Source organism: Phycomyces blakesleeanus (genome assembly GCF_001638985.1).
Source record: "Phycomyces blakesleeanus NRRL 1555(-) unplaced genomic scaffold PHYBLscaffold_30, whole genome shotgun sequence".
NCBI classification, from domain to species: Eukaryota; Fungi; Mucoromycota; class Mucoromycetes; order Mucorales; family Phycomycetaceae; genus Phycomyces; species Phycomyces blakesleeanus.
In genome coordinates this window covers 348,896-373,527 of record NW_017265187.1, presented here as the reverse complement: position 1 = coordinate 373,527, position 24,632 = coordinate 348,896, and the positions used below count along the sequence as shown (strand labels likewise).

The following is a 24,632-nucleotide window of genomic DNA, read 5'->3' as shown; positions in this document are numbered from 1 at the left end:
GGAAGGCGAGCGTAACACTTGCGGCAAATCATCTTCTCACAGTTGTACTTGGAAGCAAGAGCCTTAAGGGAAGGCTCAATAATACCACCACGAAGACGGAGGACCAAGTGGAGTGTAGACTCCTTTTGGATGTTGTAGTCTGAGAGTGTACGTCCGTCCTCAAGCTGCTTACCGGCGAAAATTAAACGTTGCTGATCCGGAGGAATGCCTAGACGCCTGTCCTTTTAAGCCTGCCGTGCAAAAAGAAGTTTCTTTTTCTCTCCAGCTCCTCTAATGTGCATCCACAAATGGGAAATTCTGAGATGGGCACATTACCTTCTTTATCTTGAATTTTTTGCTTAACATTGTCAATCGAATCCGATGACTCCACCTCCAAGGTGATAGTCTTGCCTGTCAGTGTTTTGACAAAGATTTGCATCTTGATAACGGAGTGTCAAGATCAGTTCTCATCCATCTACCAATCTATCCATCTATCCATTTATCTATCAGAAAGTTCATTGATCACATACTTTCTCTACTGAGGGATTGTTCAGAAGAACAAGAAGGGTTAGCTGAGAAGATCTTGATCAATGTGCGGACTTTGGGAATCATTTTGATTGGCTATAGTACAGTTCAATGCAATCCATGGGGGTAAAATGGCGGATTTAATGAAGTGTACAAGCCTGCCTGTAGAAAATGTATACTATAATTACATGATGATAATGCTAATCTATTCATCCGTTTTCTTCTTCTCTTCTCTCCTCTTCTTTTTCTTAATCTATGGTTGCTGACAGCATGTAATTCCTGAGAACCAATCGCTCTTCGCCACCTCGTCAATGGTAATGCGTTTGTTAGGATTTGGATCGAGCATGCGATACATGAGTCTCTTGGCACCAATCTCCAAGCCTTCAAATACATCTAGACCTCCTTCCTTGGCCTGTTTTCGTATCGATTCTCGCACCTTTCTCAGCTTTTCTTCTCGCAACTGGGCCTGCTCTGCGGGTGTAGAATTGAGACGTTGGATAGGTGGTGCCATTGTTTGTTCCTGACGCGCGCGCTCACGTTCCTCATCTAAAAGACGTCTAAATTTGAGGTATCGCTCAAAGTTTTCATCATCTTTTTTTGCCATATTCCACATGTGATTACTCGTCTTCATGGCCATAAAAGTAACAGCTGCACTCCAGACATCCACACATCTGGGATCATATTCCTTTTTCTCGAATTCTTCAGGTGCTATGTACGGCTCTGAACCACAAAGTCCTTTACTGTAATAATATACAGTACATTCGTGTTCTCCTTGCTCGTCGTTCTTTAGAGTGGTTGCGCGGAAACATTCCGCATTTCCGAAATCCGTTATCTTGAGGCATCCAGTGGATGTAAGAATGAGATTTTCTGGCTTAATGTCACGATGTGCGATACCCATACTGTGAATATATTGGATACCCCGCACCAGCTGCTTAAAGAAGCAGTATGTCTCTGCTGTCTCCAACCCATGAGAAGTATCATATATCAAGTTGAAAAGATCTCCTCCACCACAGTACTCCATTACTTGACAATAAACTAGTGATGTTTCACTAAGTGGTACCAGATCAAGTGTCTCAATCACATTTCGTTGATGGAGTGACGAGGAAATGCAAAACTCGGATGTCAGTCGCTTAACGTAATCTTTGGTAGTTTCTGAGCTTCTCTTTCGAAACTCCTACAAAAATAATTTCCACAAATTTGAGTCAAAATGTATATTTTGATGTGCTTTTTTTTTTTTAAAAAAAATAAAAAAATAAATAAAGTAACGATACCAACCTTGACAGCATAAAGCTGTTCATTCTTTCCGCCAGGAGAGCTAGGATCTGTCTTGTGTGCTACTCGAACAATACCAAATGCTCCTTTACCAATCACTTCATGACATGTACCCCACTTTTGAGCCAAGCAGGAGCTAGAAGCAATACGATTTAAAGTAGCATCGACGGCAGCTCGTTCTTCTCGTACTTCGTCAGGGGACATTTTTTTATCGCCCAGAAGCGGTAGATGAAAGGGTTTGCTAGGGTTTCTTCCTAGGAAGTTTGTGAGGCCATTCAACGAGATTCGAGAAGGGTGGAATGAGAGATGATGAGAATGACTTCCATCACTGTTAATTTGGAAGCGGGGGGTATTATGAGGATGCTGAGACTTTGGAATGGAAGAACTATGGACAGAGTTTGGTGATTGTGGACGACTTGAAACAGGGCTGGATGTTACTGAGCTTTCTTTCGGGCGGCTATCTATGGATGCTGGTTTGCAACCCTTGTCTTCCCGGTGAGGCTGGAATATTGACTGAAAAAAGCCCATGGTTGAAAACGAACAAGAAGGAAGTGGACCTTCAACCACAACAAATACTTTGTCTTACACTTGAAAATGGTGACTGCAAGTCGATGGCAAAGTTACTAAGCTGATTGGCCGGTTTTTGTCCCCTCCGGGAAATATATGTCCTTTTAAGGCTGCAACGCAAAATGCAACATTGACTTTGAAAAAGTAACTCTCATCTGATCTCATCATGCCGATCCCGAACCCTCTAGTCACACCTTACATACTGGTATTACTTTGTTAGAAATGCAATGGAGGCTGCTTTACAGTCAGGACAGTTGTATATTGTAGCATATGACAGAAAGATTGTCTACGATGGATTTGGGCGAATATACTGAATAAAACGCCTAAAGATTTACATTCCAAAAAAAATCTTATCCACATGCCACCGAACAATGATCATCCTCATAGTCTTATTAGGCTAGAACCCAAATGAGACAATACTCTCAATTGTGACTGGAATAAAGGGTTGCTTATGTATGATATGCCAAAGATCGTTTTATTTTACTGGTGACGTCAATCGAGAATACACTTATCAGTTAAAGTAGTTATTATACAAATACACATATAAAACTTAGTTAAAGATTAAGACATATAAAAGTATAATCATTCAAATGTTTACTATCAAAAAACTGACTAGGACCATTAGAAACTTCCTTTCGATTTATCAAAGTTTTGCTGTGTCTATTTGGGTGACCAAATATTTCAGAATTGATATAAAACGCCGTAGGCCTAAGGTGTTTAATTTAAAGTACATGTCTTATTCGGTCGATTTCGGCCAGTATTCCATCACAACTACTACTCCTACTACTAATATATAATGTGTTTGAAGGCCCTATTGTTATATACTTATTATCTTTAGAATTAACATAAAATAAATGCCCATAGTCAAAAAGTAGTCCTGTTGATGGTCTTCGGTTATTTCTCTAAAATATTGTTTAATAACAAAAGATCCAACGAAGGCCCAGCAAATATATTTAGAAAATAATGCTACACTGTTAGCTTTACTTTAGAAACTGGAAAATTACGCCTTATTTGGGTTAAGGATACGATTATCCGTGTTGATGTATCATTATTCAGTAGTTGTTACCAAAAAAATCACCAGGTTTTTTTATATATGTAAAACACAAGCACACACACATACACACGGGTTTGTGGCGTACAATAAGATGTATGAATTGAGTTAAATGGTCGACTGTAGTCTTATTAGGTGTAACAGTCCTAGGGTTGGTTACCTTGTATCCGTCGTCGTGCTCACCCCAAGAAAATTATAAGTGTCACGCATACACAAATTAATTAAATCCCTCAGTGACGTTAGTTTCATTTTCAACCATTTCCATCCCATACCGAGACTACGGGAATTACAACTACAATAATTTCACCAAGCTTATATGTTGTACTGTATCTTAAATGTAAATAGCTGACTATTTGTTTACCTCTCTTGCTTTATGTTTTAATAAGATAGCTATTATATATAAAGAATAATAAATGTTTTTTTTTTCACTGGTTTCGGTTCTGTCGGTCAGCCTGCCGCTTTACAAGATAGTTAAGTTTATCCATAACTTCCTCTAATTTTATCTTTCGCTCTTGCAATTGCAGATGCTTCTGGATCGGAGGGTTCTCACGGGCAAATTGCTGAATCTGCTTACGATTCATTTCATATACCAATCGGTTGTCTACCTCACGAGGAAATTGGAAGAAAAATTCATTCAAGAGTTCAACCTGAATAAACATTACAGCCTAATACAACAAAAGTTACTATCAAAATTTCATAGCATGCCCAAAAAAGTATATCCAACTTACCGTATAAGTTAACTTTTCTGCAATCACATTCAAAAATGCTTCCGGGCACTGTTGTTTATTGTCGGGGGATTTGCACTGGCGGCTCTTCAGTGCTGCAATACGGTATTTCAAAATCATTGCTCGATCTCTCAAGAACAATGCTTCTTTAGCTTTCTCGATCAATCTTGGGTTGTAAAATGATTTGACGGTATCTTCGTCGTCTCCAGGGGCAAACAGTTCTTCATGCGATGCCATACCATCTTCCTCCATACGACGAATTTCAGATTGACGGCGAGTATCCTCTCTCTCGTTGTCGAGCAAATAATTGATAGCACTTTTAAGTTTCTTTTTACCAACTGAGTTCTTAATAGCTAAAGACATTTCATCGCACATCTTTAATTCTTTTTCAAGCAATCCAATCGATCTTTTCACTCCCTCGGCCCATTCTGTCTCGCTGACCTCCACCTAATAATATCCATAAATTAGTTATATATAATTTAGTATACTTGAACCATATACATGCCTCATATTTGTAAGGTTTAATTGTATTTTCCACTTGATCGCTTGTAGTAAGGAACTTGGTTCTCAAGATTTCGCTTGTAAAGTTCATAATCTGTTTGCGTGTCTCGGGATGAAAGCTAAAAGGTTCAGCCTTTGCCAGTCTTTCCATGTTACTTAAAAGTACATCGACTACTAGTTGAGTTGTAGAACGCCCAATACCACTCTTGGTCAAAGCGGCAGCTGCAAGGTCAATCTTGTACAGCCAATAGAGATCATCAGGTGAGCTCTTTGCTAGATCTGCAATCTTGGGATCTTCCCAATACTGTTCCGCACAAATATCCAACACACGTTCCTCAAGCATTGTACGGACTTCGTGGCGTACTTGAGGCTTTCCAAAGTTATTGGCAAAATCTTTGAAGTTATGTTTAAGAGAATCCATTGTTTCGGCAACATATGATTCAGCTGTAACGCGCCTGTCATTGTACTGAACCTTAAACTGGTAACGTGCTTCCTCAAGTTCACGCTGGACTGCATCGACAATGCTGTAGAGCGACTTTCCCATGCTTTGTTCAAGTACACTCATCAGTTTAAAGCGTAGTGTAGAAGTTCCAACCTGAATATCACGCTGATTGTACATCAAATGTTCTCTGAAAAACGAAGTCTCGTTACGAATGAGTGCCTTGGTCATATTGCCCTGAACACGTTCAGGTGCTTTACAGACAACGCCAATATAGCCTAACCGAAGAGGATAGTCAGCGTTGCGTAAAATTGAAACACCTTGTTCGGGAGAGACAAGGTCCATCTTCGTAATGACTCCAATAGTGCGTAGTCCAAGTGGATCCGCCTTGCGACTAGCGCGAAGAGCCGGTGAATTTGCAAGATCAACATTTGCTGCACATACGGCAAGAATTATGTTGGGGGTACGGATATATTTTTCGCATAAAGCCTCAATATTGCTCTTAAGTGATTCCGGCTGATTGGCATTAGAAATTTGTATATACCCAGGAAGATCAATAAGAGTCAAATCGGGCACATTGGGAGAATATACCCGGAGCTCAATCGGCTTGTCCGATACGCACTCCGAGTCAGGTACAGCCATGTTCATGTCAACCAACGTTTTTTGTATTTTTTTAAAGTCGTGCATCTTTCCCAGTCCAAGCTGAGGAAATTCGCCGTATTCTTCCTCTTGATTTGGAGTATGAATTAAGGTCAATTCTATCGGACGTCGAGTCACCATGTTCGTACCCCTGGTAATTTTTTTTAAAAAAAAAACAAAAAGATATTCATTTAAGCAAACAGAGTCCTATGATTGTGCATAATAGACATACTTTGGTAAAAACTCATGGCCTACAATTGCTTCCAGAACTGAACTTTTGCCTGAACTTTGTGACCCAATAACCACAATACTCGGAAGCTTCAATGTTTCATTGTGATCAATTGACATAAGAATTGTTCGAATTTCGATAAGTTTTTTAGTTAGCATCATCAATTGTTCGTCATGAGGAGCTGCTTTGGTCTGTCGCTTAGAGTTCTTGCGCTGTTTAGGTATATCTTCCTCTTCTTCCTCTTCTTCTTCTTCGCCTTCATCTTCTCTATCTTCTCCATCATTAGAAATATAAGCACCCAAAACAGCAGCTGCAGCTGCAGTCTCTACTCCTCCTCCTCCTCCTCCTTGACCAGGTTCTTTCCCTTCTGTCCGTTTATTTTCTTCATTGCTACGATGATTCTTAGAATTACTGTCGAATCCTCCTGTACTTGATGAATTCCAAAGATCTTTGATAGCTGTTGGTAGACTGAGTTGAATGTGTGACATGCTAAACGACACATGATGTACCCCTTCTTGTATTTTATCGAGTATCGGTTGCACCTCAAGCGTCCCGTCTTGTATCCATTTAGTGCCCTGACGAGTCCAATCTATTTTACATTAACAAACTATTATCCTAATCTGGAAAAAAAACTTACCTTGGATTGTGTTATTGGCGATTGTCACGCCCGCAGCTGTTGTACCTACTGCAACTACAGGGAAACGCAAGGCTGAAATAGTCGCTCGCGGAATGGAGAAGAGCTTAATCGGAAGTAATGGGGCATTTGCAACGAGAGGTGCAGCATATGATAAATGTCGAGTAGTGTAAGTCGATGGTCGATCATGTAAGTGGGTAAAGCGAGCTTTGGTCAAAGTGTTTGTAAATGGTATACGACGAGAAGAATGCATAATTTCTCGGCGAGCTTGTTGGTGTACTAGGATGCGATGGGCATGAAAGGCCTGCATGCTCATGACTTCATTAGAATAGAAAAGAAAATAGAAACAGAAATACCAAAAACAAATCTATAAATTAGAGGGTATCTAAAGTTCGGTCACGTGAATGTTATACTCTCACTGTAGAGAATAAATTACGAGTAAATTTGGATACTCGCAACTTTCTGCCAAAACTCGTAACTTTGAAATGTTCGACACGCGCTTACTAAGTTTAGTATGTGCTAAGCTTACTTTAGTATCCGACGGCTGATGTTCAAATATGATTGTTTTGCTTTTAAATCAGAAAGCCATTTTAGATGAATATAGTATATGCAAAAACAATGTCTCTGGAGCCTGAAAGTGATCCGATAAATAGGATAATATATATTTTTCTCAAGTAACCACTAAACCATTGAAGCTAGTAGAATATACACGCTATAAACTAATCATCTATCAATGGAGTCTTGATCCATTAAAAAATCAAGGCTCTAAAATAAAAAACTGATCTTTTCAAGCTCTATACTTTACCATTCCAACAGAATAATATTAGTCGACATAATCTAGCTTATATAAAGTTAAAAGTCTATCTGTGATAATTTTTTTCTAATGAATCAATCAGTGGCTTAATAAAATAGCAACCTCAGAAAGAGTAAACTGGAACTCTTCCTTGTATGTATTATCAAAAAGAGCTGTCAGATGAAGGCACTCATAGGTATCTCTCTTCTTAGGAGTGGTATATCGAGTGCTTTTAGGACCCAAATAATAGCCATATATAACAAGAGCGATAGTAAACATGGCGTTTTTCTGTTAAATTAGATAAATGAAGAGGAAAGAAGTATAAATATAATTTCTATAACGTCCTCAAAAGCGTCCCTTATTTTAACCGGAGACGTGCATTCCGATGCTGGTTTTAATTTTTTCCCATTTTTAGCAGCCATGAAAGTTCCTTACGTTGTCCCCTTCTCTATTATTGTGGCAATTTTTGTTCACTTTTTTCATAAATTATTTGGATATCGTTAGAAGTTCATACTTAAGATATACATTAATTTGACAAATTAATGTCAGAAGATTTATAAAGAAGTGTATAGGTTTTCTGTTGTTATTGAGCTTTCTCGTGCTCTTTTTAAGTGTATTTATGCATGATGCTTACAAGTAAAGAGACTAATTTTATTAAAGAGTTGCTTTATATATATTTTAATAACATCAATAATAAATAAAGCATATTAAACATCGATTTTATGTCTTTTTGAACTTTATTTTACCTTTAATAAGTACACTATAGGCTCTTTAACTAAGTGTGATTCCCTTGAAGAAGTACCAGTTCTTTGTAGTATGTCCAGATACCTATAGAACCAGATGAACTGGCTGTAGAGACAGATTTTTCACTTTCTTGATCTTTTGGTCTTGTAGGTGGCGGTGTGTACTGGTGAATAACCAAGCTCTTTCTGTTTCTTCTTGTAGTGTTGCTTGATTTCTTTGGTAACATGGCTGGTTAGATATTAATAAAGGTATAACAAAGATAAATATTGCGGTTTGTAAAAAAGTTGTTGTATGAAATAGAAAAAAAGTCGATTTATTATGAGTTTTATATCCAAGACTTTGGAATTTTATGCTACTATTTCATTACATGACAAACATAATGACTTTTAGAGAGAATTAATTAATAGTTCATCTTGATATTTTTATATATGTTAGCTAAAACTCTCATAATAAATTTTATGCAAAGAATTATTGAAAATTAGTTATTGTATATATCATGATGAATTTGTAGGATAAGGTTCTCGCTACTTGACTGGATTAAGTCGAAGTAGAAAATTTAGGCCTATCAAAAAAGGAAGCTGTAATCAGTATAAAAAATATACTCCGATAAGCCTAAGTCAAAGTACAAGCTTAATCGACTCCATTAACAAGCTCTCTAGTAAGTATGACCAGATTTGATATCAATTACTGCCTGCATCTTGATAACATACTCGTCACCAGGTATGAAGCAAGTTTGAGGTCTGTTTTATTCCATTCTCGTTGGATTACAGGCTTTAAATCATTTGCGTTTTGTATAAATGCCCATAAACCTTTTCGTAAAACTTCAAGAGCTTATTAAACATGCTCCATAGAATTGAGATCTGGACTTTTAGCAGACCAGTACTCAAAACATTAATATTATGGCTATTTTTTTTTACTATTTTACATAGATGCCAGTATGATAGCCGGAATCACCATTTTTGAGCCTGGATTTTTTCTGATGTTGCTCTGTCAGATATCTAATTCATAATAAGAGTTTTTGTGACAAAGTGGCGATATATGAGATTTAGTTTACACTGCCTTCGGGAAATTCCAATGCCCACAAACATTCGTTCCAAAACAGCTTCATATCATGGCATTACCTTTAATCCACCTTGTTTCTGAAATACTATACCCTTCACATATTTAATTTACTTTTCTAATTCGTTGAAATTAAGCAGGTGCTCTGTGTTTGTAATATTTAACTTTTTTTTATTAAAAATTAAAATAAAAGTTGTCAAACGCACCTTTAGATCTTAAAACATATAATCAGACTGAAAAAGCATAATATCCTGGTCGCTTTACAGTAACAACCAAATACAAACCTTTCTAAGACAAAAAAAACAGCAGCTCAAATATACTTCAATTGAGTCCGCGTAGGTCATGATGTTAGAATGCTTAGGTTCATTTTTCTAATGCGAATGTATGTACATTGTTGTTTAAAGACATAAGTGGCAACACAATCAGAGTCGTGATGAAAATTCACACAGCACAAATCTTTAGTGTGATAATTATAGATTCAATAGCGTATACTTCCAATTAACGGCATTAACCTGCCCATTTACGTAACGAGATTGATTCTTCATCTCAAAACGTAAGAGCTTAAAATAGAAGTCTATAATCCCAGAAAACTATAGTTTGTGCAGGGAAAAACACTTCAGGCTTGTACGACCGTAATCCCAAGAAAATATGTAAGCTCATAATTACATCTCTTGACAGCTCAAAATAAAATAAAGTAATTTGAAGTATATTTTTCACCATAAAGAAGTAATGTTTTATTGTATGAAAGATAAAATAGATCAAACAACTGGATGGATTTAGAAGAGGCGCTGGGGCTTACCCATGGAGGACTTCAAGTACAAAGACTTGACGTTCTGCCAGTTCTTCTTCAAGAGAGAGACCAAGAAGTTGATGGACAACATAATGTTGGCGAGCAACTCATCCTCAGTCATCTGGACGTGACCGACAGCAACACCGAGACAGAGAACCTTCTTCAACTGGAACTTGATGGTGGCACGGATCTCGTTGGCCTTATCGGTCAAGGAATCAGCGTGGGAGACGGGGGTAGGGAACTTACCGACCTTGTGGAGACCGGGACCCAAGAGACGAGGAATCTGCTTGATCAAAGCCTCGGAAGCGACGAAAGCATCGTACTTCTTGGCGAGCTTCTTGATCTGCTTCTTGTTCTTGTTCAACTTCTTCAAATCGTCAACGGACTGGAACTCCATGCCGGCAGCCTTGGCCTGGTCACAGTGGAAAGCATCACCGAGAACGCAGACGGAAAGGTTGGGACGGGGGATGTTGGGGAGCTTGATAGAGCCAGAGAAACGCTTATCTCTCTGGGGATCGTAGTTCTTCAAACCAATCTGGAGCTCGATGGTCTCAGTGAAGTTACGCTTCTTCTCTTCGCATCCGGCCTTGATGGCACGGACGGTCTCTCTGACGGCAGAACCGCTAACTTTGCTGTGCAATCGACAGTGTGTGAGATGGATGAACTATGTTGTGATGTGGATGGGTTGGATGGATGTTTACCTCATGGTTAAAGATGAGTAGAAAAGGAGGGAATCTTTGGATGGGCAGGTGCGTGTAAGATCATAAAAGCGCGACTTGTACTTTCCATAAATGGAATAAGCGAAAAGTTGATATCAGGTCCGACATTGAAAATACTTTTACTGACATAAGATTTTTTTTATAAAACTACAACTATACTTTGGAATATGATCGCCCACAGCCATTTAAATATTTCATAGCCGTGCAATATAGTTAATGTAGATAAAATGGACAGGTTAAAGATAGAGAGATAAAGAGGATATATATATGTAGGTGTATATGTGTATATACATATATAAGGTAAGATAGAAGAGAAGATCGGCAAGGGGAACGAGAAGTGTTAAAGAGACCAAACTTTTCTTTTTTGGTTAAGCAAGGTTCTCCTTCTCTATATAGCCTTTTTTTAGGATTTGTTTGTCTGTTTTGGTTGTTTGTTTGGCTGTGATGAAGGATCTATTGTTCTGCTCGATCTTTTCTTTAGAGGAAGTAATCGGGCGTACGTCTGGTAACATGAGGTTCACCCTTCCTTGGCGCAGGGTCAAATTGAAGGCTATAGAAAAATTCAAGGATACATAATAAGCATCTCACAAGTTACTAAGAGGCTATTTACTTACAACGTATACTTGAGATGTTCATCAATTTCCATAATGGCAGCTTGATTACCACATCTGTAACAATAGTTAGGTGCACTGAAGATGGTAACAACATTACGATCGTGCGACCAGTTGTAGCCCTACAATTAGTACAGTTGTTCTTTATTAGTTTTTGAACATATAATCATTGTACACTCGGTACATACCTCCATGACCAACTGATGTGCTCTGGCAACCAATGTCAGACCATTGTTGTGGTTAAATGTTTCTGAAATATCCTGCCCAAATGTATAACCAGCACCTCTTGGAGAGATGCCCCAACCACAACGATCGTCGGGGTCAGACCAAAGAAGATCACACATTGGTCCCTCGTGGGGTACTTCTTGAATACGGTCCAAAGAGCGAATTTGGTCCAATGTGTCAATAGAAGGAGAAAGACCACCATGAAGACAGAATATCTAGGATACCATTATCAGTAAACCTTTCCTCAATAAGTAAGAGTATCGGCTTACTTGATCTTCAATAAGTGCAGTCAAGGGCAAGTAATCAAACAAATCGGTAAACATCTTCCAGACATTTGCATTGCCATATTTACGCAAACACTCATCATAGAAGCCATAGACCTGAGTAATCTGACGGGACTCATGGTTTCCTCTAAGGATAGTCACACGGTCCTTGTAACGCACTTTGAGGGCCACCAACAATGTAACTGTTTCGACTGAATAATAACCACGGTCCACATAATCACCCATGAACAAGTAGTTGGTGTCGGGTGAGTTGCCTCCGATACGGAACAGTTCTTGAAGATCATGAAACTGGCCGTGGATATCACCTATATCGACAGATTATAGAGTCGAACACAATAAGCCATTGGCCATATCTTTTTTTTGTTTCTTCAAGCTCGTCTTCAAAATCTTACCGCATACAGTCACCGGGCATCGTACAGGTTGAACGTTGGATTCTTCCAACAGGATTTCGCGTGCCTGAAATATCGTCAGTCTTACCTCTTGGTTTGATGAGTAGAGATGATCTTACCTTTTCACAGAGTCTTTTAATATCGATTTCAGTTAACTGCTTACAATCCTGGAGCTGAGAAATCCAGGCATCGACGTCGGCAACTGAGCTTACAGAGGTCATGATGGTCAAGAGTGGAGCTGTAGATGACGCTTACTCGTGAGAATGAAGTAAGAATTCAGTCAAGATTCTTTAGATGACGTCTGCCTTGTGGATGGCACAAAGGAAGATGGCCAATAAATTGAGAAGGGAAAAGGACAAAGAAAAGGAAAAATGGGGAGTCTCTCAGTCTCTTTTAGGGCACTCAACGATAGGATGGGCGCGGCCAGTGGGAGACCCGCTCATCTCTGGTGTGGTCGTTACGTCATCATTCAGCCTTGGACGAGAACAGATTGGTCCAACTAAAGGGAGCACAAGAAAAATGAAAAGTGACATTTTTACCTTCACTGTGAGCGTGTGCATACACCTCACCTTTGGATACAGGCGGTCATTAAACGCAAAGAGTAAACTTTGAAGTGATTACCATGTAAAAAAAAAGACGTCAAATTTATAAGCTGTGTGTCTAATTGAAGTTTGGGTGGATTAAAAAAAATGAGGAGAACGAATAGAAAATGTCGAGTGGCTGAAAGACAGAACAACTATTCTTATTATTGTTTCTTGTCTTTTTTAACAAAATAGCCTCTGTATATCGCTTGTGTCATATTTGACTCTACTACCTTGTTAATGTACTTGATAAACTAAGCTATTTCTCTGTATACACCTTTTAACTAGAAAACATTGGTGCATTCTCAAGATAAAATTTTGCGTAACATTGACTCTTGTCATCGTTCCTGCTTTGACCGATATGTGCAATATATATATACGTATTGCTACAAGAATTAATCATGGCAGTAGCTATCAAGAGATTATATACATTTTTTTTTTTAAAAAAAAAGACTAACAGTTTAAAGGAGTTTAACAGTTCGAACAATTATATTTAAGAAGAAAATCTCTGTAAAAGTCACGTAGATCATAAAAAGAATACGATCGTAAGCATCTTGAATTTATAATGTCTATGTTTCTTCAAAAAATGGGGAGTTTTTTTTTACTAAAAGAAACTTGTTTTTGAAACCTGACTAAAGTTCCCAATTATGATTTAACTAGAGCATTAACACTTGTTAATGTTTCTTGAATGTGTTTGTGTGAGGGCATTGATGCGATGGTGCATTGTTCAAGTCCAAGTAATGACCCCTGAACTCTTCATGGCGATTCACTACATTCATTCAACGCACTCACAATCAAAATTTGAGTAATGATTTCTGAATATCACATTTGGAGAATTTGTGCTGCCACAGAAAGTCGCATTTTTTTATTGGTTACTTTTTTCTTAATATATACGTGTGTGTGTGTGTATTCCTACTACTTTCATAGTTGTTTTTATGATGCATTGAATAAATATAAATAAATATACAAACCACAAGGGAGAAAAAAAAAACAGTAAACCACAAAATGCAGCGTATTATCACCGATGGAACTCTTAAATAATTACCGGTATTTTCAGTCGTCGTTTGCTGTACAATTCAATCAACTTCCCTTTAAAATTAATTTTGCTTTATATATTCTTTGGTACAGACAAAATATTGTTGGTCAACATAGTAATAAGTGAACAATGAAAAAAAAAACCGATATATCTATGACTGTTTCTATTTCTACATTGGCGGCAACTGTCAAAAGCAAGTTATCTGACGAGAGAAACGATACAATTACAATAATTTTTGCTTTAAATTTCCCAGAACAGAGACATTTAAATAATGTGTAAATGATGACGGTTTTCATAATACAACCTGCTGTCTTGGCGCCGTATTTGTTGGCCACCTTGTATTCTTAGCTGTCATGAATATCCACAATTGTAAAAGCGGTGCCAAGCTGGGAATAGGTCAGACCCAGACTCATAAAATGCATTCTGCTAAAGGCGGTACGTAATACTCATGGAAAATTAAGATTACAGCTATAGAAACAATAACATGTTTCTTTTTTTTTCGTTTATTGTAGGTGCTGTTGATAGGCTCATATTTGTTAAGAGTCTCTACATAAGTAGGACAAAAGAGAAATTGGATGATTTGTTTGAGGGTTATATGAATTGTATGATGATTTTGTGTTTTAATTTTTCTCCAAGTACGTTATCACGCGGTTGGCAAGAGAAGACTTTACAAACAATGTTGAGGGTGGAAGACGGTTGAAGAGAAACAGAATGGAAGTGAAAAAGTTAGTGATGATCCCAGATGATAATAATTGTAAAACCAAACCATGAAGCAGCAGGGATGGAGGGTACATTTTATGTGGGAAATTGAAGGGCTGTAAGGCAGTGGACAGTACCAAAGGCGGGAAAACAGCACCAAAGAACTCTAATTAAATGCTTAGAGCATCTTCAGCAGTCCACTTTATCTCCACTTTTACATTAAATTTAAAGATTTAAGGTGCTCTCGGAATTGTTTTTCGATAAATAATTCTTTATCGAAAAACAATAATGTTCCTTTTTTAGAAGATTAATATGTGCCACATATAGATGTTGTGTAATTAATAATACGTCGGTGTTATAGCCAGTACTATACTCCAAAGATATAAACTTATTTGAAAGCATATTAAAGGAATACTTTTTCTTGTGGCTTTATCACTATGAGGAAGCATGTAATATTCGACTTCAAGCAAAGCACTTGGTGCAAGATAGCATACCATATATTATTTTGAGTAGAAATTACCGGTTTGTATAGCAAATAAGACCCTGAAAATAATATATAACAGTAAGATAAAAGCGATTGTCAAATGATGTTCTGATAGTAGTAAAAATATACTTCTATATTTGGATATTAAAAAAAATTTATCCCTGCTGGAGAGCAGGTATAAAAAGTACGGTCTTTAAAAATATTGTTCCTTTTTTGAAAAAAAGATACTTCTAAAATAGGAGCATTATTGTTTTTTGATAAAAAATTCTTTATCGAAAAACAATTCCGAGAGCACCTTTAGCTAAAGTTTGTCCTCCCAGCAGTTCGATTAAATTCACTTTAAATATAAAAGACAGTCCCTTTTCTTTATCTTCCTATTCAATTTAATAGGAAGATAAAATTTATTGATGAAAACGCTCTCAAAATTTATTTAAAGAAAAATATAAATCGAACTGCTGGGAAAATTGACCTTTTCTTTAGCTAAAGTAGCGGTGTTTAACTTTAGATAAATTAAAAGTTCTCTCACTGCTGAAGTTGCTCTTATGGATACCTCATATTTCAAAGGACGGGTTAAGAGGAAATTCTCTTACGTTTCAACAGATCGTAGCTATTACATTGGCGATTATTGTGCGATTATTGTGCTTCACATCGCTTTTTGATAGTTACTAGAAACTCTTCTTGTTTTTCCGCTTAACAAAATAATACAGTTAATGTGGACAGGTGAAAAAACAATTAATCAAAGATGAAACAAAGACCATAATTTTAAACCAGTGCATATACAGCGGTTTATGTAATTAAAATAGCCAAGTCAAACCAAAAATACACATTTAAATGGAATAGCTTAGACCATCCACAGCAGTTTATCTAAATCTGAAGTCGCATCTTTTTATTGCTTGAATGTTTTAGTGAAGCGCCAAATTTAGATATCTGTTAAATAACTGTCTAAAAAATGGCTAAAACATTTATTTACAAACCACTGTGGATGAAAAAAATCTAAATTTTCTATTTAAATTTACATATTGGCAAGTTTACACAAACCGCTGTGGGTGCTCTTATATACACCCCATTAGTCTAATTTAAAGCATTGATTATACTTAAACCTACCAAGTTAACTTAAAGGAGATTGGATACGTATGCACACTGTCCCTTTTATATTCAAGCTTTTAAAACCATATATATGTAACCTCTTTATGGCATATCCTAAACTCTTACAATACTTCACATCTTCTTTAAATATACCGACGAAGAAAAAAAGTATACTACGAGCATGTCTTGTCTTCTTAATACTCTATACTTTACTAGGTGCAATTTTTTTGCCTAAATTCCGAAATTTACTACTAACAATGTCATATCTTTATGGGTGATCCCTCTACCAAATTTGTACTTGACAATTGTATCCATTTAGCCATCTTCAGATTGTAAATATGTTAGTCGTGAAGCAGAATATATGGCTTAAGCATTAGTTTAATGCTTTTAACAACACTATTCTCTTAAAATATTTTATGGTTAAAGGTAGGATATGCTATACAAAGTGGTATGAACCCACCATTAAGTAAATACTCTACATTTCTTTCCTTTTCAAACATTTCTCTTTTTTTTTATTAATTCTCTTTTAATTTTCTTCAAAAGCCGAGTATTCCATTCAACAGAAGCAACAAAAACAGTTTGTATTATAGACACATAAGAACGTTTGTTATATTAAATGAAAAACATCATCCTGTTATATGTAAATGATTTTAATTTGTAGAAAATTTATAGTTCGTTACAGACTATATAATACTTTTGCCTTCCAGAAATTAAGTCACGTTTGAGGAGCTTGATGAAGTTGGAACATTGTATCCTTTCAAAAAATGTCTGGTCCCATTATAAAACGTCTGCTCCTTATGATTAACAGAACAACTATGGCGATATTTTGTAAGAAAGTGTTTATATTAAGCAAGTAATTATATAAAGAAGTATAGTAATAAGAATTAATGTACAATAAAATAGCACTTTCTACTTAATTATAGATTCCTATGAACAAATTTAATTATACACTTCTTCCTGTATATACACTCCGACAATAAAAATCATCGATGAACCACATTTTTCATGCTGCTTTTTTTATAACATTCTTTACCTTTCTCTTCCTCACACCTTTACCTCAAACTTAACCACCAATGTCGAAAAGTAATAAAAGAATTAAAACTACTCCCTCCAGACGCGAGCTGTCAGATTTTGAGCGTGGAGGCATTGTTTGGCTCTCAAAAGCCGATCATACTCCAACTGACATCGCAAACCGTATGAACATTCCTAGAACTACAGTTTTCGATACAATAAAGCGCTGGGAGACTACTGGAACAGCCAAGACAAAGACCAGACCTGGGAGACCAAAGAAACTTAGTGTAACAGACGTTACAAGTCTTTGTTTGAGTGTGAGACGTAATCCTTTTGAGAGTTATGGATACCACCAGGCAAATTTGGGAGCTGTTGGCGTTATTGTCTGTAGACAGACAGTTATCCGATACCTACGAGCAAAAGGCTTCGGTTCTTACACCCCTGTATCTCAACCAAAGTTAACCCGTGAGCAGAAAAAGAATCGGTTGCGTTGGGCTAGAGCTAGGGCCAGTTTTAGCATCGAAGACTGGAGCAGAGTGGTGTGGTCAGATGAGTCGAGGTTCATGGTGAAAGGCAATGATTCTGACCCATCCGTAATTCGTAAACGAGGGGAGAGGCACCAGGAACGCCATACACTAACAACAGAAAAGTATGGAAAAGGTTCCGTGATGGTATGGGGTTGTTTCTGGGCTGGTGGCATTGGGCCATTATCGTTTATCGAAGGATCTGTAGACCAAGATGCATACGTCAATTGTCTGTCTAAGGACTTCAATCCCTGGTACAAACAATTGAATGAAGAACATGACACCATGTTCACATTCCAAGAAGATGGTGCTAGCTGTCATACTGGGTCCTACACGACGTGGTGGAAAAACCGTTGGGAGATTAAACGATTTGACTACTGGCCGTCGCAAAGTCCAGATTTGAACCCAATTGAGCATGTCTGGCATGCCCTAAAGGCCAAGGTTCAAGAGAGAAAGGCCTCTATTAATAATGTGCAAGAGCTGAAGGCCTGTATTCTTCAGGAATGGGAGTTGCTTGACCCTGGAGTTCTGCAAACTCTTGTGGCAAGTATGCCTGACAGAGTTAAAGCAGTCATAAAAGCTCGTGGTGATCATACCGTATATTAAACCTCATTTTTTTATTTTTATTCTATAATATATATACATTTCTCTATAACAACACAATGTTTGGTTTTATTTTGTCAACTTCTTGAGAAGATATAGCATAATGAAGTTGATGTATGGTTTATTCGGGGGTAGAAATCAAAGATTTTGTCGGTGATTTCAGTTTTGGGAGTGTATATGTCTGTCAATGAAGTGCTTCGTGAACTCACATATAGAAAAGCTTGACTACGTCACGTCTGACGTAGACACTGCATGTCACGTGAATTTAATCGCCCACTCATTTTCCTCTTCTCCTTTCCCGTTCGTTTTGTCTCCTGTGGTGAAAAAACAAGGTCAGTTTTTCTGGTGTTTATGGGCGTATGTGACATTATCTCTTTATATATTGTTCTCGTGGCTTTTGATTGTACTGTCGCTCAACCTGTTCTCCAGGTTATCTTTTGTTCTTTCTTTCTTCTGTCAACCATATCGAGTGCCTTCTTCTTGCCGTTAATTATATATTTTCTTTCTATCTTTCTTTCTCTTAATTTCTCACACACAATTGTACCATCTCTTTTCCTCAGGATATTCCTTACGTACAACCCACATTATTTCGCGCTTCATTGATACTCAGCCAAACCAGCGCTGAACATATCCCATTTGCATGAGTAGCGTACAGCCACATGGGTCCATGGTGGCACCAATGAACTCACTGCCAAGTACATTTTCAAAAGAAAAACTCAATAGCCTACTTCAGGTAACCGACATAATTGGACGCGTGGGATGTCATATTAAGATCATCTATAGCGAGCACGCTTTTTACAATCTACTGGTGCAAAAGAAGACAACAATGCTGAATTCGCCCAGATCATGCAGTTTTTAAAGAATCTACAGATGCATCAAAAAATGCAACAACAGCGCCAGCCAATGTCACTTTTTGGATCAGCAAATGTCTCACAAACATCCCCTGTTCAACCAACACAGCCACAGCTACTTATGCAACAAGCTCAACAGCAAGCTCAACAACAGCAACATCAGGCACAACAGCAACAACAGCAGACACAACAACAACAACAACAACAACAACAACAACAACAACAACAACAGAAGCAGCAGCAGCAACAACAGCAACAACAACAGCAACAACAGCAGCAACAGGCCCAACAGCAACAGGCCCAACAGCAACAGGCCCAACAAAACCAACAGCAGCAAAAGCAGCAGCAGCAACAAACACAGCAACAACCTCAACAACCAATCCAGCAACAAGCTCAGCAAGCACAAACACAAAAAGCTCAACAAGCACAACAAACACAACAAGCTCAACAAGCACAGCAAACGCAACAAACGCAGCAAGCACAGCAAACGCAACAAGCACAACAAGCACAGCAAACACAACAAGCACAACAAGCGCAGCAAACACAACAAGCACATCAAATCCAACAATTACAACAACAATCACATCAAAAGCAAAACCAACAGATTCAACAGCAATTACAACAGCAATTGCAGCAGCAATCCCCGTCAATGGATATATCAGGTAGCATACCAGGTATGTGGTTACTGCATTATTATATATATGTTATTTTTTCTAGGTATTAGTAGTTTTGAACTTTTGTATGTACGTATCGTAGTTCCTGGACCCCATTCGACATTTACACAAAATCAACTGGCTGCGCTGAAATACCAAATTCTTGCGTACAAACACATATCAAAAAACATACCATTGCCACCTACACTTCAACAAGCAGTTCTGTCCCCGAGCTCACTCGATTTGACTAAAGATCTTGGCTTGCAACGACCACAAGAAACTTCAAGCCAACAAAGCCCAGCTGCCGTACAGTCTCCTGCACTTTCTGCCACACCGAAACCCGTTCCGACTGAATCGCCGCCAGTAAAGAAGCCTCAGTACAATGCTTATGCTTCGCCATACAACTTGTTAAAAAAACCAATTTCTTCATACACCCATGCCTCCCGTCAGCAACGTCTTTTGATTCCCAGTATTACTCCTGTTGGAATTGACACTCAAGCGTTGATGGAGGAACGAGAGGAGGGTGTAAAGAAAAGAGTCACATACCAGATGTCTCTTCTGGAAGAAAAGCTGGGCCCTGTTGAGACAAGGATAGCTGCTTTAACCGAAGAAATTAAATCTGCTGATAGCAATCGCCCTAAACTAAAAGCTTTGATTGAATTAAAAACATTGCGATTGATGCAGAAACAAAGAAAGGTACAATAACAGAAAGAAAATGAAAGAAAATAATTGAGGATATAGATCTCATACTGTACGCACATATTGCTTACTCTAAATAGCTTCGGGAGGAAATGACATCTGGAATGGCTAGATCAACTATTCTTGCTGTATCCTCTGATAGAATTGCTTACAGACGCATGAAGAAAGTCTCACTTCGAGACGCTCGTATGACCGAAAAAATCGAACGACAGCAGCGTATTGATAGAGAACAGCGCGAAAAGCAGAAACATATGGACTATCTCCAGACAATTTGTGACCATGGTCGTGATATGGTCGGTACGCATAAGGCATGGCAAGCGCGACAGTCAAAGTTAGGTAGAGCTGTTGTCCAGTTCCACCAACACATCGAAAAGGAGGAACAAAAGAAGGCAGAAAGAATCACCAAAGAACGTATCAGAGCACTCAAGAATGACGATGAAGAGGCGTATATGAAACTCATCGACGAAGCCAAGGATACTCGCCTCACACAACTACTGAAACAGACTGGTACTTTCCTAAGCTCTTTAACAAAGGCAGTTGTAGATCAACAGAATGACTCGATTAGCAAGCATGGATTTGAACAGGAGCCGATAAAAGATGAAGGGGCACCCGTAAGTGCTATTACAGACATTAAAATATAATCAATAATTGATCTTTCCTACGGTTTTGTGTATACGTGTATTGTGTATTCATAGGATCCAGACGCAAAGGTAGATTATTTCCAGGTGACGCACAGAGTAAAGGAAGAAGTGTCCCAGCCATCAATGCTGGTAGGAGGTACACTCAAGGAATACCAGGTCAAGGGTTTGCAGTGGATGGTTTCTTTATACAACAATCATTTGAATGGTATTCTCGCTGACGAGATGGGTCTCGGAAAAACCATCCAGACTATCAGTTTGATCACCTACCTGATTGAGCGCAAGAAACAAAATGGTCCGTTCTTGATTATTGTGCCTTTGTCGACCTTAACCAATTGGCACCTTGAATTCGATAAATGGGCTCCCTCAGTGAGTAAGATTGTTTACAAGGGCATGCCACTTGTACGCCGCAACCTTCAAATGGATATCCGACGTGGTGATTTCCAAGTACTGCTAACAACTTTCGAATACATTATCAAAGACCGGCCTGCTTTGAGTAAAGTCAAATGGCTTCACATGATTGTAGATGAAGGACATCGTATGAAGAACACCAATTCCAAACTAACCCTTACCCTACGACAATATTACCATACTCGTTACCGTCTCATCTTAACTGGTACACCGCTTCAGAACAACTTACCTGAGCTGTGGGCATTGCTGAACTTTATTCTACCGAAAATTTTCAAGAGTGTTAAGAGTTTTGAAGAATGGTTCAATACACCCTTTTCCACTCAAGGTGTACAAGACAAAATCGATCTCAATGAAGAAGAACAACTTCTGATTATTAAACGTCTCCACAAAGTGCTTAGACCATTTTTGTTGCGTCGGTTGAAAAAAGATGTCGAGTCCGAGCTACCAGACAAAGTAGAGCATGTTATTAAGTGCAAATTCTCTGCACTTCAGGCCAAATTGTATTCCCAAATGAAGAAGAACGGAACAATGTATAAAGCATCGCGTGAAGGGTAATACATTCTTTGCTTATATACTGTCACGACTTACTAAATCCCATTATAGAAAGACAGGAATCAAGGGTCTTAGTAACACATTGATGCAGTTACGAAAGATCTGTAACCATCCCTTCGTGTTCGAGGAAATTGAAAACACAATAAACCCTATTCGTCAGTCCAACGAACTTCTTTACCGTACTTCTGGAAAGTTTGAGCTGCTTGATCGTATGCTGCCCAAATTAAGGCAGACAGGACATCGTGTAAGAAAAAATCCCTTCGCGGTATTTTTGTACTGATTAATGCTTTCATGTTTTTAGGTATTGATCTTCTTCCAAATGACCCGTATTATGAGTATTATGGAGGATTTTATGAACCTTAGAGGATTTCCTTATTTACGTCTTGATGGTTCCACAAAGTCCGACGATCGTTCTCAACTATTACAGCTATTTAACGCTCCTGATTCACCTTATTTTATCTTCTTGCTGAGTACACGTGCAGGTGGTCTTGGTCTAAACTTACAAACAGCAGATACAGTTGTTATCTTCGATTCTGACTGGTAAGTATATTTCTAAATAAATAGCCTTGATAAATATTCACACATACATAACAACGAAAACAAAATGCTGAAATTATCAAATAGGAATCCTCATCAAGATCTCCAAGCTCAGGATCGTGCGCATCGTATTGGTCAAACCAAGGAAGTTCGAATCTTTCGTTTAATTTGTGCCAATTCTATCGAAGAAAACATCTTGGCTAGGGCAAACTACAAGCTAGATATTGATGGTAAGGTTATCCAAGCTGGTAAATTTGATAACCGTAGTACAGATGAAGATCGTGAAGCATTTTTGGTAAGCTATTTGATAAGTGTCTATAATCACAGTAGGGGTATTTTGTATTAATTTCTTATCGAATGCAGAGATCCTTACTCGAAGACAAGAACGACGAAGACCCTGAACTCGAGGCTGATGAGGAGATGGATGACGAGGAACTGAACGAGATGTTAAAGCGTTCTGATCAAGAACTTGTGATCTTTAAACGAATTGATGCTGAAAGAGCACGTGCAGAAATGGATCTTTATAGAAGAATGGGTGGCCGTGGAAAGAAACCAGAACGATTGATTCAAGACGATGAACTTCCTGACATTTACAATCAGGAAGAAGATCTAGTACATGAAAACATTAATGGGCTGTTAGAATACGGTCGTGGCCAACGAGTGAAAGAAAGTATTCGATACGACGATGGACTAACGGAAGAACAATGGGTGGAGGTAATTGCATGGCTTGGTTATAAATATAGTTCGCATTCCTGACATTCTGTACTAGGCATTGGAGGACGAGAATGTAGATATGAATGACTTGCTCGTTCAGGGAGAAAAAAGACATCCGGATGGTCCAGGTCAAATAGGCTTTGTAGAGGAAATAGGAGAAACAAGCAGTCGACGTGGACGCCGTAAGCTGGCTGCCCAAATAGCTCGTTTCGAAGAAATGGACGGGATGCCGAAAAAACGCGGAAGACCGAAGAAATGGGAGCCAGAGGTAGACAATAGTTTATTTTTATACACAATTGGATGATCTAGACATTAACACCTGACATATAGCAAAAGAGGCTTAAAAAAGGAGCCGAACTGATTGGAAGAGATCCTTTACCACCACCAATCCGGCAGCAAATGACGGAGATATTTGATAGGTGTTACAAAGCAGTAGAACAAGCTACAGAAGAAGATGAACAGTAGGGAAAAATACGTTAAAAAGATGTTTTTTTAACATGCACTATTTTGTAGCTCTTACCGACAGCGGTGTAGTCTCTTTATGGATCTTGTCAGTAAACGAGACTATCCATTGTATTACACCATGATCAAAAGTCCTATTGCGATGAAAATGATTAAAAAGCGCATTCATTCACCATATTATAAAACAATTGCTCAGTTCCGCGCAGACTTCCATCTTATGTTTGACAATGCTCGTACATTCAATGAAGAGGGTTCTGTTGTATATCAAGATGCGGACGAAATGCAGGTACGTCTTGAGACGCATGATATATTATACGTAAATTAGCGATTGCTTAAAACATAATTTATAGAAAATATTCGACCATACATTGGACTCTCTCTGCCCAGGTGGTATGCTTCCTATGAGCCAACCTGTGGCTGTTCATAATCCGCTACCCAGACCCATACAAAAACCTATTATTGCCGAAGACTGGAGCATCAAAACAAACGAACGGCAAAACTTTAATGATGAACCTGAAGAGGAAGAAGAGGAAGAAGAAGAAGACGACTACGAAGATGATGAGTACGATGAATAGCCGACTACTCGCTGTAAATACCAATCTATGAGTAAAACAAAGTTTAAATACACTTCTTTAAAAGAAATTGCCCAAAGTGAAGATGATCTAAGATGGCAAGATTATCGGGCAAATGACTTTAAATAGGGACACAATGATCTTTAGAAGAGCAAAAACCAGTACTTTCTTTTCTATATGATAGACTTGAAGTGGGTATTCACATCAACTATCAAACATAGAAAACATGTATTCTAATTCACCTGGTTAGAGAAAGCTTTGAACATTGATTATACTCTTCATTGTAAACTAAAAATGAATGAGTATAACGATCCTAAAACAGTATTAAAAACCACTTGTCCAAA

The 24,632-nt window shown here is 38.1% G+C and overlaps 8 protein-coding genes across 8 annotated transcripts; 2 read left to right on the top strand and 6 right to left on the bottom strand.

Annotated features, from left to right (window-relative positions):
* Nucleotides 1-62: 62 nt before the first annotated feature.
* PHYBLDRAFT_9491 (hypothetical protein) lies at nt 63-418 on the bottom strand (the record flags this gene model as incomplete). The annotated part of the gene is made up of 2 exons (XM_018443871.1): nt 63-208; nt 316-418. Coding segments are annotated over 2 exons (249 nt in total), but the record flags the coding sequence as incomplete, so codon positions are not given.
* Nucleotides 419-1,087: 669 nt separating this feature from the next.
* Nucleotides 1,088-1,920, bottom strand: PHYBLDRAFT_13563 (hypothetical protein; the record flags this gene model as incomplete). Its single annotated transcript, XM_018429734.1, has 2 exons — nt 1,088-1,678; nt 1,780-1,920. Coding segments are annotated over 2 exons (732 nt in total), but the record flags the coding sequence as incomplete, so codon positions are not given.
* Nucleotides 1,921-3,751: 1,831 nt separating this feature from the next.
* On the bottom strand, nt 3,752-6,124 carry PHYBLDRAFT_128221 (hypothetical protein). The gene is made up of 4 exons (XM_018429210.1): nt 5,931-6,124; nt 4,614-5,849; nt 4,123-4,555; nt 3,752-4,059 (listed from the first exon to the last, which is right to left on the bottom strand). The coding sequence occupies exons 1-4, from the start codon at nt 6,086-6,088 to the stop codon at nt 3,820-3,822; spliced, it is 2,067 nt and encodes a 688-aa protein (XP_018285392.1). The 5' UTR covers nt 6,089-6,124; the 3' UTR covers nt 3,752-3,819.
* Nucleotides 6,125-7,453: 1,329 nt separating this feature from the next.
* PHYBLDRAFT_174391 (hypothetical protein) lies at nt 7,454-8,324 on the bottom strand (the record flags this gene model as incomplete). Its single annotated transcript, XM_018437241.1, has 4 exons — nt 7,454-7,642; nt 7,790-7,802; nt 7,989-7,999; nt 8,157-8,324. The coding sequence occupies 4 exons, from the start codon at nt 8,322-8,324 to the stop codon at nt 7,454-7,456; spliced, it is 381 nt and encodes a 126-aa protein (XP_018285391.1).
* Nucleotides 8,325-9,807: 1,483 nt separating this feature from the next.
* On the bottom strand, nt 9,808-10,662 carry PHYBLDRAFT_136983 (hypothetical protein). Its single transcript, XM_018429823.1, has 2 exons — nt 10,649-10,662; nt 9,808-10,579 (listed from the first exon to the last, which is right to left on the bottom strand). Exons 1-2 carry the CDS (start codon nt 10,651-10,653, stop codon nt 9,934-9,936), a joined length of 651 nt encoding a protein of 216 aa, XP_018285390.1. The 5' UTR covers nt 10,654-10,662; the 3' UTR covers nt 9,808-9,933.
* A 195-nt stretch (nt 10,663-10,857) lies between these two features.
* PHYBLDRAFT_38034 (hypothetical protein) lies at nt 10,858-12,501 on the bottom strand. Its single transcript, XM_018440100.1, has 6 exons — nt 12,295-12,501; nt 12,179-12,242; nt 11,772-12,091; nt 11,466-11,717; nt 11,281-11,399; nt 10,858-11,216 (listed from the first exon to the last, which is right to left on the bottom strand). Exons 1-6 carry the CDS (start codon nt 12,394-12,396, stop codon nt 11,144-11,146), a joined length of 930 nt encoding a protein of 309 aa, XP_018285389.1. The 5' UTR covers nt 12,397-12,501; the 3' UTR covers nt 10,858-11,143.
* A 1,644-nt stretch (nt 12,502-14,145) lies between these two features.
* PHYBLDRAFT_63651 (hypothetical protein) lies at nt 14,146-15,644 on the top strand (the record flags this gene model as incomplete). The annotated part of the gene is made up of 4 exons (XM_018441153.1): nt 14,146-14,227; nt 14,305-14,394; nt 14,857-14,940; nt 15,481-15,644. 4 exons carry the CDS (start codon nt 14,146-14,148, stop codon nt 15,642-15,644), a joined length of 420 nt encoding a protein of 139 aa, XP_018285388.1.
* Nucleotides 15,645-19,823: 4,179 nt separating this feature from the next.
* Nucleotides 19,824-24,008, top strand: PHYBLDRAFT_96129 (hypothetical protein; the record flags this gene model as incomplete). Its single annotated transcript, XM_018443954.1, has 10 exons — nt 19,824-20,399; nt 20,483-21,013; nt 21,098-22,002; nt 22,055-22,247; nt 22,305-22,543; nt 22,628-22,835; nt 22,904-23,254; nt 23,325-23,522; nt 23,585-23,715; nt 23,768-24,008. Coding segments are annotated over 10 exons (3,573 nt in total), but the record flags the coding sequence as incomplete, so codon positions are not given.
* Nucleotides 24,009-24,632: the final 624 nt, after the last annotated feature.

Excerpts from the sequence above, each read along its gene's own strand:
- PHYBLDRAFT_128221 (XM_018429210.1), bottom strand. The coding sequence starts at position 6,088 with ATGATGCTAACTAAAAAACTTATCGAAATTCGAACAATTCTTATGTCA. Across the intron at positions 4,556-4,613 it reads AAATATGAGGCATGTATATG|CGAGACAGAATGGGCCGAGG; the intron begins GTTCAAGTATAC and ends GGTGGAGGTCAG. Across the intron at positions 4,060-4,122 it reads CAGAAAAGTTAACTTATACG|GCTGTAATGTTTATTCAGGT; the intron begins GTAAGTTGGATA and ends TTGTTGTATTAG.
- PHYBLDRAFT_38034 (XM_018440100.1), bottom strand. The coding sequence starts at position 12,396 with ATGACCTCTGTAAGCTCAGTTGCCGACGTCGATGCCTGGATTTCTCAG. Across the intron at positions 11,718-11,771 it reads CTGCACTTATTGAAGATCAA|ATATTCTGTCTTCATGGTGG; the intron begins GTAAGCCGATAC and ends ATGGTATCCTAG. Across the intron at positions 11,217-11,280 it reads GAACATCTCAAGTATACGTT|CCTTCAATTTGACCCTGCGC; the intron begins GTAAGTAAATAG and ends ATTTTTCTATAG.